Here is a 15647-nt window from a genome sequence, read left to right on the forward strand (position 1 = left end):
CTCGCAGTGTATTAAGGTGCATTACCTTGTGGCTGACCTAAAAACAACATTTTGTAAAGAACTCCACAATCCAAGTGCCTTCCTTAAACAAACATAACCATGCTTAAAGCAAAGATCTGGCATTTTTGTTCACCTGAAAATTACACGTGGAGTATCTTTTTCTTTATAGTAAGAGATGCAGACACTCAAATAAGAGATGGTAATTGGATACTTAGCTGCCGGTGCACATTATCACGGAGGGAGTCCAAGGGTCCCTATAGTTGCAATTGGTGAACAGAGAGATGCAGGCACACAGGCTTAATCATATGAAATTTAATGTGCCAAGAAAACCAACATTTCGGCTCACCTTCACAAAGACAGCAACATTCTGCCGAAATGTTGGTTTTCTTGGCACATTAAATTTCATATGATTAAGCCTGTATCTTTTTCTTTACCCTTATGTCACCCTGTCCATACTGTATCAGAGAACCAATAAATGTAAGGGCGGGGAAGAGAGGATTTTGCCTGTACAATACCTTGCTGAACACTCAGTGACACACAAGGGAAACTGAACCCCTCCACAGTCTCAGCTCACTTTGTTCACAGACTAACTTGAAAACATTATTGAAAAATATGTATAGGTGTCAGATTTAACCCCTTAAAAATGATTTCCATTAGTACAGTACTGAATAGGCATTGCCCCTTTAATTTGACATAATGCATCAAAGTATGGATTACCCATAATTATGATGAATATTACTCTCGTTTATGTGTAAACCGCCAACATATTCCGCAGCGCGGTACAATAGGGGCTCAGAGTTATTAATATTGCATAAACAGAATGACATACCAAATAAGAACAGACCAGCACAAACGGGTGCAGAAGGTAATGAGGGTCCTGCTTGTGAGAACTGACAATCTAGAGCAGGGGAGCGCAAACTGAGGGGCGCTACATTTTCTGGTTGGGGGGGGCGCAGCAGTTATAGAGGTCCCACGCTCTCCCCCCAGGCATTTAAACCGCGCGAGGCCTCTATAATACACTTCCCTTCCAGCGATGTGTTGTCCTGGTAAACTGGCGTCAAGTGAATAAAGTACCTGTTACTAAACATGGTGTAAATGATTTATTTATTTATTTGTGTCCAGGAACAGATATTGTTAAACAAGCTTTAAAATTTTATTACATTTTACACACGTTAACAAACCTACAAATATAAAAAAAACATAAATGAACAGAAAATCCGTGCTCACTTTTTAATAATAATAGCATGTTCTTGTATAGTGCTGCTAGTTTTACGTAGCACTTTACAGAGATATTTTGCAGGCTCAGGTCCCTGCCCCGTAGAGCTTACAATCTATGTTTTTGGTGCCTGAGGCACAGGGAGATAAAGTGACTTGCCCAAGGTCACAAGGAGCCGACCCCGGGAATTGAACCAGGTTCCCCTGCCAGTCAGTGTCTTCACTCAGAGGCGCTCCTTCTCCCTCAAACATTAAATCATTAATTTAATGAAAAACGATCAATTAGAATGTAAATAATTCACTTCCACAGCAGTATAGCAGTTATTAAGTACTTTATTATCTAGAATGGCACTATATCGATTTTTACAAAAAAATAATGTTTTGTGTTAATTATATTCTTTGTTTTAATTGTCCAGGATGCAATGATCCACCTGGTTAAAATCTCCCGCATTATCCGGACCCCACAAGGAAATGCATTGTTGGTTGGTGTTGGAGGATCTGGGAAGCAGAGTTTGACTAGATTGGCTTCATATATTGCTGGGTACCAGAGTTTTCAGATTACTCTGACAAGGTAAAAGTTCACTTACTATTCTGAATAATGATCCTTTGGGGCTTATTTAATAAGGTGCGGGAAGTCCCATTGACTTTAATGTGACTTTTTGGTAGCACAAGAATTAGCGCTATCCCATTTTATTAATAAGTCCCTTTAAATGTGTTTTGAAATTTTGTGCATTTGGTCTCTGTCTAGTCATACAGATGCGCCTAGACTTGCTGTTTTTGATGCCACACAAAGCAAAGGGTAAATGTCCGGCATTTATATATTTATTTTGATTTTGCAACCTGGGAGTGGCTACTGACCCACGGCTGCAAAAATGGAGTTTAGCGGCAGTCGTAGTACTCTGCAGTAAAGATAGGTGGTGCAAGTGTGCTAGTGTGTGTCCAATCTAAGGGCAATCTAACCCACTGCTTATTCCCATTCATTTCATGTGATGTATGTATGTATTTATATCTTTACTTATATAGCGCCATTAATGTACATAGAGCTTCACAGCAGTAATACACGTGACATAATCATATAAATAACAAATAATACAAATAACACAATTGGAATAAGCACTTCGGTCATAAAACGAACATTAGGAAAAGAAGTCCCTTCCCCCAATGGTAGCCAGGTCCCCTTGCATACCTCCTGGCCGGGGTGGTGGGGGGGACGGCTGCAGAGGAGTTCTGGGTGCCGCCGGGCTCCTCAGTGGATCGTCGGTACAGGGCACCATCATCTTAAGAGTGTCGCGCATGTGCATTGAGTGCCTTGCGCATGCGCAGTACAGTCACGAACGGTGACCATTTTAGGAGAAGCTCCGTGCGGGACTACGAGTCCCGGAAGCCTCAGGGGCTGCTCACTCATGGGGCAGCACAGCCAATAGGGCTGCAGGATTCATGGCAAGCACAGGGTGCAGTTTGGCGCGAAGAAGAGCCACGCTTCAGACGGGAGCAGGACGCTGAGGAAAGAAGTAGTGTCGCAGATGCCAGTAGCCCTCGGACTAGGCCAGATTTCCCCTGTAGGGCCCAGCTTGTCCCCGACTCACAGTAGTGACAGCGTATTCATAGGGAAGGCCCTTCAGCTAAGGACATCCCCTTTAGTGTGCTCTTTAGTGTTGCTGCACCAGTGGACAGAGCAACACGGCAATCTGTGGCCTACGGTATGAGACCAGACCACAGGCAACCATAGACATTCAAAGGGACACACTCCAGCGGGAGCTCACTCAGAGGCGGACGCCTTTGTGGAAGGATCGGATAGACTGCGTCGTGGGCTCACTCAGCGGTTTGACGGATCTACTCTACAGCTTGGCCTGGACTGGCCGAAGACCAGGAAGGTACCCAATATGCACCAACGGCCGTACACAGGGGTAGCGCTACTCCAGATACACTTTGAGGTGGGCCTGTCTTGGTGGACACCGGTGGTTAGGTGCACAGGGCACCCTTATAACTTTGGGGGAATCTCACTGGGGTGTGGACAATGCGTTGGTCATATACAGTGGGGCCTTGTATACTACTGTGCTGTTCTGTTTATATGTCAGTATATGTTGGTTATACCTGTGTGTGCCTTGATTTATTGCCTGTATTGTTCCTGTGAGGGGTTATCCCGCTGCACTGTGATCCCTCCCAGGTGGAGGCGCTGAGTCAGGGCTGCTTAATACATTAGGCCGACTAGGCACAGTGCCTAGGGCCTACGAACCTTTTAGGGCCTACAATATTTCACTTGAAAAAATACCTGAACAAAAAAAATTACAAAATAAGAGAAAAGCAGCAAATTTTAATTTAAAATGCCTTTGAAGTATCGATACCTTTAAATATCGAAACAAAAGTATCGATGGCAAATATCGCTAGTATCGAAAGAAACAAGCAAACGATGAAATTAGCATAAAAATGAGTATAAAGATCAGACACACAGGCCTCTAGAAATAAAAGTGCCTAGGGCCTACGAAGGTCTTAAAACGGCCATGCACTGAGTACCAAAGAACGCAATCACCCCAGGCTGCCATGGTGGAGTATCAAGCCTCCTGTACGCCAGACAAGTACTCAGCACGCATAGTTCCCTTAGTCACAGGGAAAGGGGGCTACACAATCCAATTGCTAAGTAGGAAGAACGTACAGAGAAAATCTACTTTCCATTCTATATAGTAATCTTGTAGAAGCTGTCTTTTCCATGGGCTTTTTTTTGCCATTATTAGTGATACCTTTCAATGCACCAGCACAGCAGCTATTCATAAATGTAATTTCTATAAACTGTACTGAAAGCTTTAGAAAACTCACATGCTATTTCTTCCTATTGTGAGGCTTGTAAGGTCTCCAAAGCTTATGTAGACATTACATTCATAAATCGTTGTAATGGTATTCAAATGTATCAACAATCGAATCTAGCAATGAAAGTAACATTTAGGGACTCATTCTATATTGTCAAAAGCGGCTGATTGAACCACGATCAGCTACAACCCCCATTGACTTATATGGGGATTTTGGCCGAACACAGTACGATTGACCTCTACCGACAATATAGAATTACCCCCTTAATCTGGGTCTTAGTTGTAAAGGATATGTTTGCAAAAGTCTTATCTTTTTTGGCTCAAATCATTTTGGCAAGGCACAACACTTCTAAAAGAAATTAAAGAAACTTGTCAGATGGCATCCCAGGCCAATAGGAGTTGTATGCATCTCTGCACTGGCACCTTCAGCTCCCTAATGAGTTCTGTGTGACTTCCGCAGGACAGAGGATCATTGCATGTTTCTATATAAGTTAGCTCTTTTTTGTAAAGGAAAAAGTTTCTTGACTGATAGCTGTAAACTGTGCAATATAATGATTTAAAAACTAATGATTCTAAATCCTTCAGCACATTTGTCAATGCAGACTTGAAATGTAGCTTTTTTGTATCTCAGGAGATTTTTTACTGTATGATGAGAAGACATCATCAAGGGTTAGTGAAACAGATGCATAATGTTCACATACTGCTGCCAACAGCCTCCTGTTCTCTCCATGTTGCCCCAGGGATGTTGGTAAATCAGTAGTTCCCGGTCAAACCTTTGAACTTTGGAACAGGGTCTCAATAAAGTCAAGCGCAAATACACAGCAAGCTGCAAGCCTATTTTGTATTTTATTTCCAGTCTCGGTAATCTCAGTAGTCAGCACCTGAAATAAATAGATATGCCATTTGCTATTTCCAAAGTGCTCAGTTGCCGATTATGGCAGAAGTCAAGGGCAGAGATGTCAACCTGGAAGGACAAAAACTGGTGCCATTTGGGGGTTATTGAACAAAAAAAGCATTTTAAGGGAAAAGTACTGACTTCTGTCATTGAGACTCCATTGAAACCTAAGAGACCACTTATTTAAACTGACTCCAAATCAGTGAGACTTGTGACAAAATCAGTGGCGGGTGTCTGCAAGCGAATCGACAATCTGGAGTAAATGTGTGGTAATTCTGAGCCTTTTCTAACATATCACCAGTGATTCTATATCTTGCCATTGTCTTTTCTTAATTACAGGCATACCCCGCATTAACGTACGCAATGGGACCGGAGCATGTATGTAAAACGAAAATGTACTTAAAGTGTAGCACTACCATTTTTCCACTTATCGATGCATGTACTGTACTGCAATCGTTATATACTTGCATAACTGATGTAAATAACACATGTGTAACAGGCTCTATAGTCTCCCCGCTTGCGCACAGCTTCGGTACAGGTAGGGAGCCGGTATTGCTGTTCAGGACGTGCTGACAGGCGCATGCGCGAGCTGCCGTTTGCCTATTGCCGATATGTACTTACTAGCGAGTGTACTTAAAGTGAGTGTACTTAAAGCGGGGTATGCCTGTACCCAAACTAGGCGAGTGATATGGAAGAGGTTCCCAGACAGTCACTGTAAGGATTAGCTACAATTGGCATCATCATCACTGTTGGCAAGCCAATTGAACAATGGTGGTCATCATTATGATGTGCTAGTCAATTGGACAACATAGTCTTTCAACTGCTGCCTCATAATGACTTGTGGTTATTCCTTTGGCTCACTAGAAATGATGCTGCCAACAATCTCCAGTAAAGGCAGAACAATTTCAATATTTCCATGACGAGCAATAGCCTGAGCCTTTGTGCTATGGGAGAGTTCCTGCTTCATATTCTTTTTACAGTAGATATCAAACAATGACCAAGGTGGATTTCTGCATTGGAGCAGCAGAATCATGACTCTGAATCCTTATACAGGTAGTCCTCGCTATCCAACGCTTCTCTTTACAACAAATGGCATATCCAACACTTTACAATGCAACCCTATGGGCAGTTTTTCTACGCCGGAATGCGTTATCCAATGGTCACCACCACTGATTAACATGTGACTCACTTTACAACGGTTTCACTATCCAACGCTACTTCCAGAACGCATTCCATTGGATAACAGAGGACTGCCTGTATATAATTCACAAGCATTTGTCCATCCACCCAGCACACTTTATGCACCCTTTTTGCTACCTGGTCATGGGAACCTCTTCACAAGAACTGCAATGGTCAGATTCTTGAACTTCCAACCTCTGTGAAATTTTGGCAGAACTGTGGATGTTATTCATGCAACTGTGATGGTGTAGATCAGGGCACAATCGCACGGAAAATCCCATTGAAGTCAGGTGCCGAGTAGCATTACAGTAATTTAATAAATTACCCCCTGTATCGTATACACCATGTTTGCTAACTGGTAATGTGATACATTGAGGGAAGTCAATTTGTGAATAGTTTCCAGGAAAATTGTCAGATTTGAGCAATACTTAAAGTTCAACCCCCAACATTTTGGGAAAAACATTTTTTTTGTTTGCAACTTCAGACTTGATCACCCGCCCTCCACCCCAAATAAAAAAATATATAAGATTGTGCTGATTAATGCTTAGTCACTTGTTTTATTGATATATATATTTAAAACCAGAGACAGAACATAAAACACAGACAGAGCTCAGTGCTACATCCAATGACACAGATACACGGTACAGTGCCTAAATATATATGTATAGATATCTTTTTAATAAAATGGTCTTTTAGTTTAACTCTTTGGCCAAAGTGTTGTAAGCCCTTGAGCCCCTCCAAGGAAGACCACGTCTCAAGGGTCCTAACACTAACTTAAATTCTTAATTACCTGTACATTACCAGGAAGAATGATTTATAATAAATCTGACAAAATTAGTTGCATAGTTCTAAGTCTGATTGAAGCTCTTATTAACCTGTATAATACCAGGAAAAACACTCTGTATTAAATTTGTCACAATCAAACTGCATGCAGGTTCCCATGAGTATGGAAGGTAGAAATGGAGTGAGCTTTAACCATTTAAAAGTGGGAGGGGGTGAGCTTCAAACTAGGGAGGGAGGAGCCACCCTCCAAATCAGCTAAGACCAGCTGAACAAGAATTGCAAAATATACAGGACCCCTACAAGCTCATATTGAACCCCCAAAATAACCACAACATATATATGCGTATACGCGTCAAAGAGGAGTGCTACTGAGCATGGCAATATATATTTAAAACCAGAGACAGAACATGAAACACAGACAGAACTCAGTGCTACATCCAATGACACAGATACACAGTACAGTGCCTAAATATATATAACAAAAACCCTCCACCGGTCAAGGTGCCGCAAACAAAACAGTATAACTATATTGTATATAAGTGTAACCCCCTTTGGGATTATTAGGGCCTTTAGGGGTTAACTGTGTGGGTTTACAAAGAGGAACAGGGAAACGTCCCTTATCTATAACATGTTGCTGGGGTGACTCAGCAGAAGGTAATCCCCACCCCTTTTCTGCCTGGATACAGTGACATCATGCTAAGCTATAAATAGAGGGGTGGAAACTTCTGGAAGGGCAGATGCCTGAAGGAGCATAGAAAATGGGATCACATTGTGAATAGTTATGTAAGCCCCTATGTACAGTATAGGACAGGTTTCCCATCCTCTTTATTATTTTCAGTTGGGGAAAGTACCCCATGTAGGTAGTGTCCCACTAAGATGGTCTGCATTACTTCCCAGATACCATGAGAGACAGGCTATGCTAAGAGGAAGCTTCCCAAGCCACAGTCCCAAGGTATAGTGGTACCAACCCCACAAGCGGGTCCCTTACTGGCTCTCACCCAGAAGGCCATTCAGTGGCACGCTGCCATGATGAGAGGGAGCCGATCCCAGAGGGAATAGTACTAGGCCCGCCAGTGGAGCAGTACTAGCACTATAGAGCAGAGGGATTCTACAAACAGACCACACCATACAATGCCTCAGTACCTTCCTAGTTGGCCATGATTGGGGCAGCTAGGGAAGCCATGTAAATGGCATAAGCCAAAGGCATGTTCTGTAAATACAAGAGGATCTCTGTATATCATATGTGAGACTGTGTATGCCAGATAATAAACTGCTGTTTTGACTTAATAATGTTTCTGGTGCCTATCATGGTATACCAATGCCCAGCCTGCACCCTGACTTAGGTAATGCATCCTGAGCAGCACTATCACCGACATTGATGTAAACTCCCTAGGTGCCGGGCAAGGAGGGATATATTTGGCGCCCAATGGGGGGCTGGGCCAGCAAATGAAGAAATATTTTTTTGTGTGTTTAGCTCCAAAAGTTCCAAAATGAGCAAAGAGTGTGTTTTTTTTTTAACATTTAACTTTATGGACTGTGATGGTGGAGACCAAAGTCCTCTCAGTATTGTAGCTACAGTTTGTGTGTTTCCCGCCGTGGAAACGATATCCAATACTAAAGACTGTGAACTGAAATCTCTGCAAAAGTCTTCCCGATATCTGAAGACTGATTTTGCCAGTGTCCCAGATATGTGGACGGGCTTTTCAAATGGCGCGAGCAATGGCAAAATGGCATGAAAAGTTCCCGCCAAATCCGTGATTTGCAACGCTCATGCAAAGGGTGCAACTAATGTGCAGAGCCTGTCTATTTCCATTAGTGTGAAAAAGAGTATTGTCCACACCTGTTCAGGATTATTTCATTAGGGGGGTGGCCCAGTTTGTAACACTCTCAAACCATGTATGGATGAGTGGGAGGAAACAGTCGCAGCCAGGCACAGATTAACCGGACATTTCAGACTGGGACCAGCTCTTGAATGCATCTGGGAGTGACTTGGCTACTATTGCTCACTGTCTGTCTTCCAATGATGTCTGTTAAGCAGCAACAGGACCCACCTGTGTCCACCACACAGCACTATGCAATCCCAGGTGGGGTCTTGGTAGTGTTATTACTGGGAATGGATTTTTTACAAGCTACTGTATTTGCAGTCTATGTGGGAGACCTTGTGGAGAGCTAATTATCTTACCTCAAAGCCCCACCTGCGGGGTTCAGTATCTCCAGAGCACTGGAGTGCCAAGGGAAGCATCCCCTATGCTACTTATCGTGTCCCTCAGGACTTTGAGTGAAACAACCGTCTCCACCCGGGGGCTCGAGCTATTTATGAGGGTGTTCTCCACGCTGCCACCAGAGGTTTTGGCAGGAACAGCTGATGCACTGCTTCCAGTTGAGGAGGATACCACGGTTCCTGATCCTGGGGACCTAATCAATGAGGTAGCCGTGCCTGATATCATCATTGAAGAAGCGATCGATGGGACGGAGATGACTTTACCTTCCATGGAGAAAAAACACATTAAAGGGGGAGCAAGGGATTAGATAGTCAATAATTATAAATATGAATATATATGCAATCTCGACCAGTGGGGGTAGGGAAAATAGCACAAATATATAATCTTACTACTCACACGGCCATGTTTAAGTAAATGCACAACAGAGGTATCTTTACTTGTCTTTACTTGTCTTTGTCTTTGCTTTTGACTTTTCTATGGAAATCCTTGTCCAGATGGTCCTCGGATCCTCGCAATATCATATACACAATGTGTAGGGAGCAAAAGATTAGACTAAATACTTTCGCAATATAGCAGGGGATCAGCCAGGGGAGGTTTAGAGTGAATAATGCTAGTAATATCACAATACTCACACGGGCATGTGTAAGTACATACACAACGAGGTGTTTCTGTTCCTTTAAAGTGAATCCAGAGATCTCTATCCCTTCAGTAATGATATTCCTCCAGGTGCCAGACACAACTCACACCCACGTGATCCCAATAAGATGTATATGAGATGTGTTTAATAGTGGATAAAAGTGCATTTATTTACACATATATAACAACAAAACTCACATGTACAGCAGCCCAAATCAGCAACACCACTGACCGTGTGCAATGCAGCATATAGGATCCTAGACGCCGCTTCCGGAATACAGGATCATGCAGGACATCTTTGAACACAGCACACTCGATCAGCTATGGAAGCTTCAATGGGACAAACTTCCTTCAGTGTATGAGCTAGGGTTGATCAACTACTGTACCTCTTTCTCTGAATATGGAAGATCCTGTTGCCGGCTTGGTCCCTGCCTTAATTTGACCCGCATGGTCAGTTGTCACCGAGGTGAGAGACAGGGCGTCTGATCGAGGAAGAAGAGAACGAGATCTATCAGGAATGGCTCGAGAGTTTGGACGATAGACTATATTTTAGCCATGATGTGTTGTGGAATATGACCCTTGCCTGATCTCTGTATATGACATGTAAGACTGTGTATGCCAGATAATAAACTGTTTTAAATTAATAAAGTTCCTGGCGCTCCTCATTGTACACCAACGCCCAGCCTGCAGCACTGACACCGATATTGATCTAAACTCTCTAGGAGCCAGGCACGGAGGGTTACATAAGTATTCTGCATTTGCATGTCTTCAACCGGTCCATAAACCCTGCTTTATTCACCCCATTTCTACTGTACATGTTATACAGTTGTTAAACTGCAGACATTAATTTGGGGGCAAGGATATGCAAATTAGCACCCTTTATGTCTTTCTATCTATTTTATACCTGAATGTTTATGATTTCATGATTAACCCCTTGGAGTTGCTCAGCACAGATGTGGCAGGCATTAGCCCCATCCATTTTTTGCACTCGGCTAATGCAGTTGCTCCTGCTGGCATATTGTGTGTGGAGCAATATACCACTACACCTGGACCCTGGACCCTAGGGCCCTCTAACATACAAAGTATGTAATGTATTAAATACTCTTTGCCTGGGGGAGATCCTGTTCACCACTCCAATTGAAGCGTAAATGAGATAGAAACAGAAGTGGAATATTCAACACTTGGGTCATGTCCTTGGGGGCCTTCCTGCGACCACATGATCACTACACCTACAGTAGGTGCTCATTATCCACACAATACAATCGACAGATAGGGATAAGTAAGTCCAAGGCTTTCATCTTAAATTGTTGACGTCTGGCCATTCTGCTCACATAAGAAGGCACCGTTAATCTTTGGTCAACCAAAGATCTTTGGTTTATCTTTCAAGTCCATTTCTAGGATAGTGGGGATATGAAAGATTAGACGGATATGTTCTAAAGAATCACTTCCCTCCACACAGATTGTTGCACCAAATAAAGCTTCTGATAAACTTTTTCTAGTGGGCACACTCTCTGCTTTGTAAGTTGTGCAAAGAGAAAGGCAGCAGAAATCCTGGGTATGCTCTAGTGTTTACCAATGCATGAGTAGTGTTTCAGCTGGATTTGTGTTAACTTTAGGACCTTACTGATCATTCCTTAAATCCTATGACAGTAACTGTCTCATTTAAAACAGCAATCCCGCCTGCCCGTTTTTGTTTTTCTTTACCTGTTGATTTTATCACAGATTTCATAGCAGGAGGGTTCTTCGGAGCTAATCCGGGGACCCTAAGGTTCCTGAGATACTTACCATTTTAGTTGCCTGTGATTTCCACCTCTTTAGAATAATTTAGAGAGCCACCGAATCTTGCGGTTCCTGTGGGCCAATAGGAAGCCACAACATTATCGGAGGGGTGCGGGTTGGTGATGTTGCGACTTCCGATTGAATGACCATTCAAATGTCCAGGAAATAACACCAGCAGCTGAACCAGTACAATTAGCTAAAATGATGTGATAAATGAATAAAGGAAATCTTGAAATTCAGAGGGATAGCTGCGATTAGTTTATGGAATATCCTTTGGGTTTACATGATCTTGAGCTGAATTTCAGAGACCTTTTTCTTCCGCATGAATGTCGTCTTGTTTGCAGCAAATATAATCACACACTAATATAAAACTATCACTTTCCTCTTCAAAATGTAACCTTTTATAGAAATGTAGTCATAGGGGGATGTAGTCTACAAGTTTGTTTTAAGAGCAACATGAATGAGCTTGGAGTTAATCCCTTGTAATGAATCAATAAGTGCTGGTGTTTCATATGTTTGCTCTAACGAGAATTACCTCAAGTAGAATGTATTAAAATAGCTATCATGGCTTTAGTTAATGTGATCAATTATTTACTAAAAGTGGTGCATAGTGGATTTGACAGGAATTTAAAGTACCTAATGCCTATCAATATTTGCTTAGACCAAGTGTAAAGGATGAATGAATACAAAGCTATAACAATTTTATATACAATCAAATGTGGCAGGGGGGACCAAATTGATATTTGAGGAATAGCAAGCATACTGTATCACTTTTTTAAATTTTATATTTGATTATATCCATCTTCAGCATAGATTATCTAAAGAATTCCAAAAAAAGAAAGGGATCAACGCACAGCACTAGAGAGACAGGTCTTGGGTTATAAAAAATGTTTATTTAAGCTGCATTAAAAAACGGAGGGTATAACCACTCCTATGCGTTTCGTGCAACGCACTTTATCAAGGATAAGTAGATACTCTCCTTGATAAACTGCGTTGCACGAAACGCCTAGGAGTGGTTATACCCTCCGTTTTTTTTAATGCCGCTTAAATAAACATTTTTTATTACCCGAGACCTGTCTCTCTAGTGCTGTGCGCTGATCCCTTTCTTTTTTTGGAATTCTCTGGACACTGATGTGGCTGCACGCTGGAAGACTTTCGTGGTGAAGCTGTGTGAGTACCTATTGCTTAATTTGCATATGCTGTTTGGTCGTTTGCAAAGTGGTCCTTTCTTCCATAATGAAGTCCATTTGTATATCTATCCTATTCGTTTGTGTCTAAATCAAAGTACTCGCTATCCAACGTTTCACTTTCCAACGAACGGCATATCCAACGCAACCCTATGGGCCGTTACCCGACGCCGGAATGCGTTATCCAACTGATTTAACATGGGACTCACTTTACTACGGTTTCACTATCCAACGCTTCTTCCAGAACGGATTCCGTTGGGTAACCCAGGACTGCCTATAAGAAGATATACTGTATTACATTCATTTTGTCCTGTGATAAAAAAAAAGTCATACTTTAAAAATACTTTTTAGTCATCTGAAGTTTTTAGGGAATAAGTGGTGGGTTACATTGAAATAAATAGGATATCATATCTCATATGAAAGGAACTGGAATAAGGGATGGGTTACATTGCATTTAGATTAAAGGCACACTAGCACACTAGCGCCACATATCTTTAAGGCAGAGTACTACAGCCAACGCTAAACTCGCAAATAAATGCCATGGATTTACCCTTAGTTTTTCGCTGTCACAGGGACAGTACGTCTGGCTACATTGGGAAAAAAGTACATCTATGGTAAAAAAAAGTTTCAAATATATAATGCAATACAACACTTTGGCATGTAAGCTAAAACATGTTCATAATCAACTTTTATTTTATGATTAAATTCAGACGGCAGAAACGTATCACTAATGTTTTAATATCGATTTCACCACGAACCTTGTCACATTTTCTAAAATGGCTAATTATTCTTAATGCTCTTATGCTATGATATTCATAATTTTTGTTACTTCTGATCGATTTAATTATTAATCTCTTCAATTGCGAAATTTAGGGACTTCAACAGGTGTTCATAAATAACAAAAGCCACAGAAACGTGCCTCGATAGATATGTAATGGCGTAATTCCTAGGAGAAGCCTACAGTACCTAGAAGTGCATACATATTAATCCCAATGTTGACATACTGTAGTAATTTTACATATTCATATATCTATTTAGATAGTTACTGATAATATTAGTGTAACCCTGCTTCCTATCACTGGCAAGCTGTTACTCTGTGCTGTGTTACCTGCTGGCTCACAGGGCCCGAGCCTCTGCCACGGAGAGCCTGGGGTGCATACAATATATATATATATATAGGTTCGGTGCAGCGCCTCCACCTGCGACAGATCCCGCCAAAGGGGGAGTTAGTCTTCGCAGGACGTCTATACAAGAATTACTCTTACACGACCATGTTCTAAAACCAATCTCGTTTACTGATAGATTAACCTTACGATACATTACATGCCATGACATTCCGGTATGCTGGTACACATCATTTAACACGCCACGGAGGACGTCAACATTCTTGCGCCTCGGCAGACGCCAACAATAACTTGCGCCTCGGCGGACGCCAACAACACTTTCCCAAATCCCGCCACCGGGTGATCCCACCCCGTGTCCAGATACGCTAATCAGTTCTCCCGTTCCCACAGGTCATATGTATGTGTAGGGGTGACTGCGCAGCCACTATGTCTTAGGTGATTGAAAGGTAGAGTTGGTGCACTTGATGTAATACCTGCCGAGCACTCCGGTGCTCGGAACTGCTACGATTCTTCGAAAAGAGTCTCTGAGGGCACCACACGCTTGCCCTTGCTAGGATCCGGGGCGCTTCTTCTCGAACTCTGGCCACGCTACGGGGTCTGAGTTTGATCTCCTTCTCGACAGAATAGTCCCGAACAATACTACTAGTTAGGGGGTAAAACCCTTACTAAGGGTGTCCCTAGCTCCGATTGTCTCTATGGTGACTCAGGGCTAACTGGGCCGGGGGCACCTGGCCTGCGCCTGGGAGTACAACCTCCCAGTGCAGTATCTCCGTCTCCTCGTCTCTCCACAAAGCTCTCTCTCACGTGCGCGCAACCCCTGCCTATATGTATGGCAACTCCTCCTCCCATAGGCTAACCGCTCTCACCTGACCCTCCCCGTAGGGCTGCTGGGTCAAGGTAATGCTCCTCTCCCGCCAAATTGTACTCTCCTCCTTCGCGGGCTCTGCGACTACTCTTTGCAAGCGCAACCTCCCATATTCTCGGGGTGAATCAGGGGTCACGGCTACATTAGCTATTCAGATTTAATTAATTCGCCATTACAAACATTTTTTCCCAGTTTACAAACAATGATTAGCATTTATGTTTATTAAACATTCACAATTTTCCCTTGCAAAAGGGCTTACTGGTAAAACACACCACACACTCCGATATTTGTATTATCCTTTAAACTTGTACATGTATATTATGTTAAAGAAACATTCCCCTATCAAATTATGTATCTATTTTTTTATATTTAGCCATGGTTTCTTATACTGTAAGTCTCTGGACAATGTCATTGTCCTCCAACCAACCCAGCAGACTGTTTGGCTAATGATGACAGTGAGTACTTTTCAAGGAGAAGGAAAGGGACAAGATTTTGCCTTTGGAAAAGTAGTCTTAGATAAAGATTGCAATATATATATATATATATCTCTGATGTAAGAAATATTAGAACTAAAATATATAATTACCACTGTTGGAACTACTAGAGTGGTGGTCAGTCACATAGATTTAGCTGTATGGATGTAGTAGGAACCTCATATGTGTGTTCAGTTGGTGTTTGACTCTGTTCAGTGAGAGGCCTGTGGAGTGTCTGCAACAGTGTTGCAGTGTGTCAGAGCAGAGTCAGACAGGCAGCAGCTGATGCAAAAACTGTGTGTCTGTGCAGATTAAGGCAGAGAGGCTCCGTGGAGAAACTACAACTCCCATGAGCTCCTTGGGCAGTCACCTGATGTAAAGAACCAATCAGAAGGCTAGGATGACGGAAGCAGGAAAGGGAAGCGTGGGGGAGAGACCACGCTAGTCAGAGGAGATCTGGACGGAGCTGAAGGAGGTAGTGTGAG

General features: G+C 42.5%; 1 protein-coding gene across 1 annotated transcript in view; it reads left to right on the forward strand.

The window, feature by feature from the left end:
* LOC142487170 (dynein axonemal heavy chain 5-like) overlaps window positions 1-15647 on the forward strand; it is a 426040-nt gene that overhangs the window by 243294 nt on the left and 167099 nt on the right. Inside the window, exon 56 of the mRNA XM_075585972.1 lies at window positions 1632-1786. Coding sequence (XP_075442087.1) covers window positions 1632-1786 — 155 coding nt within the window. The remainder of the gene's footprint in view (window positions 1-1631; window positions 1787-15647) is intronic.

The sequence above is a fragment of the Ascaphus truei genome, chromosome 2 (genome assembly GCF_040206685.1).
Source record: "Ascaphus truei isolate aAscTru1 chromosome 2, aAscTru1.hap1, whole genome shotgun sequence".
NCBI classification, from domain to species: domain Eukaryota; kingdom Metazoa; phylum Chordata; class Amphibia; order Anura; family Ascaphidae; genus Ascaphus; species Ascaphus truei.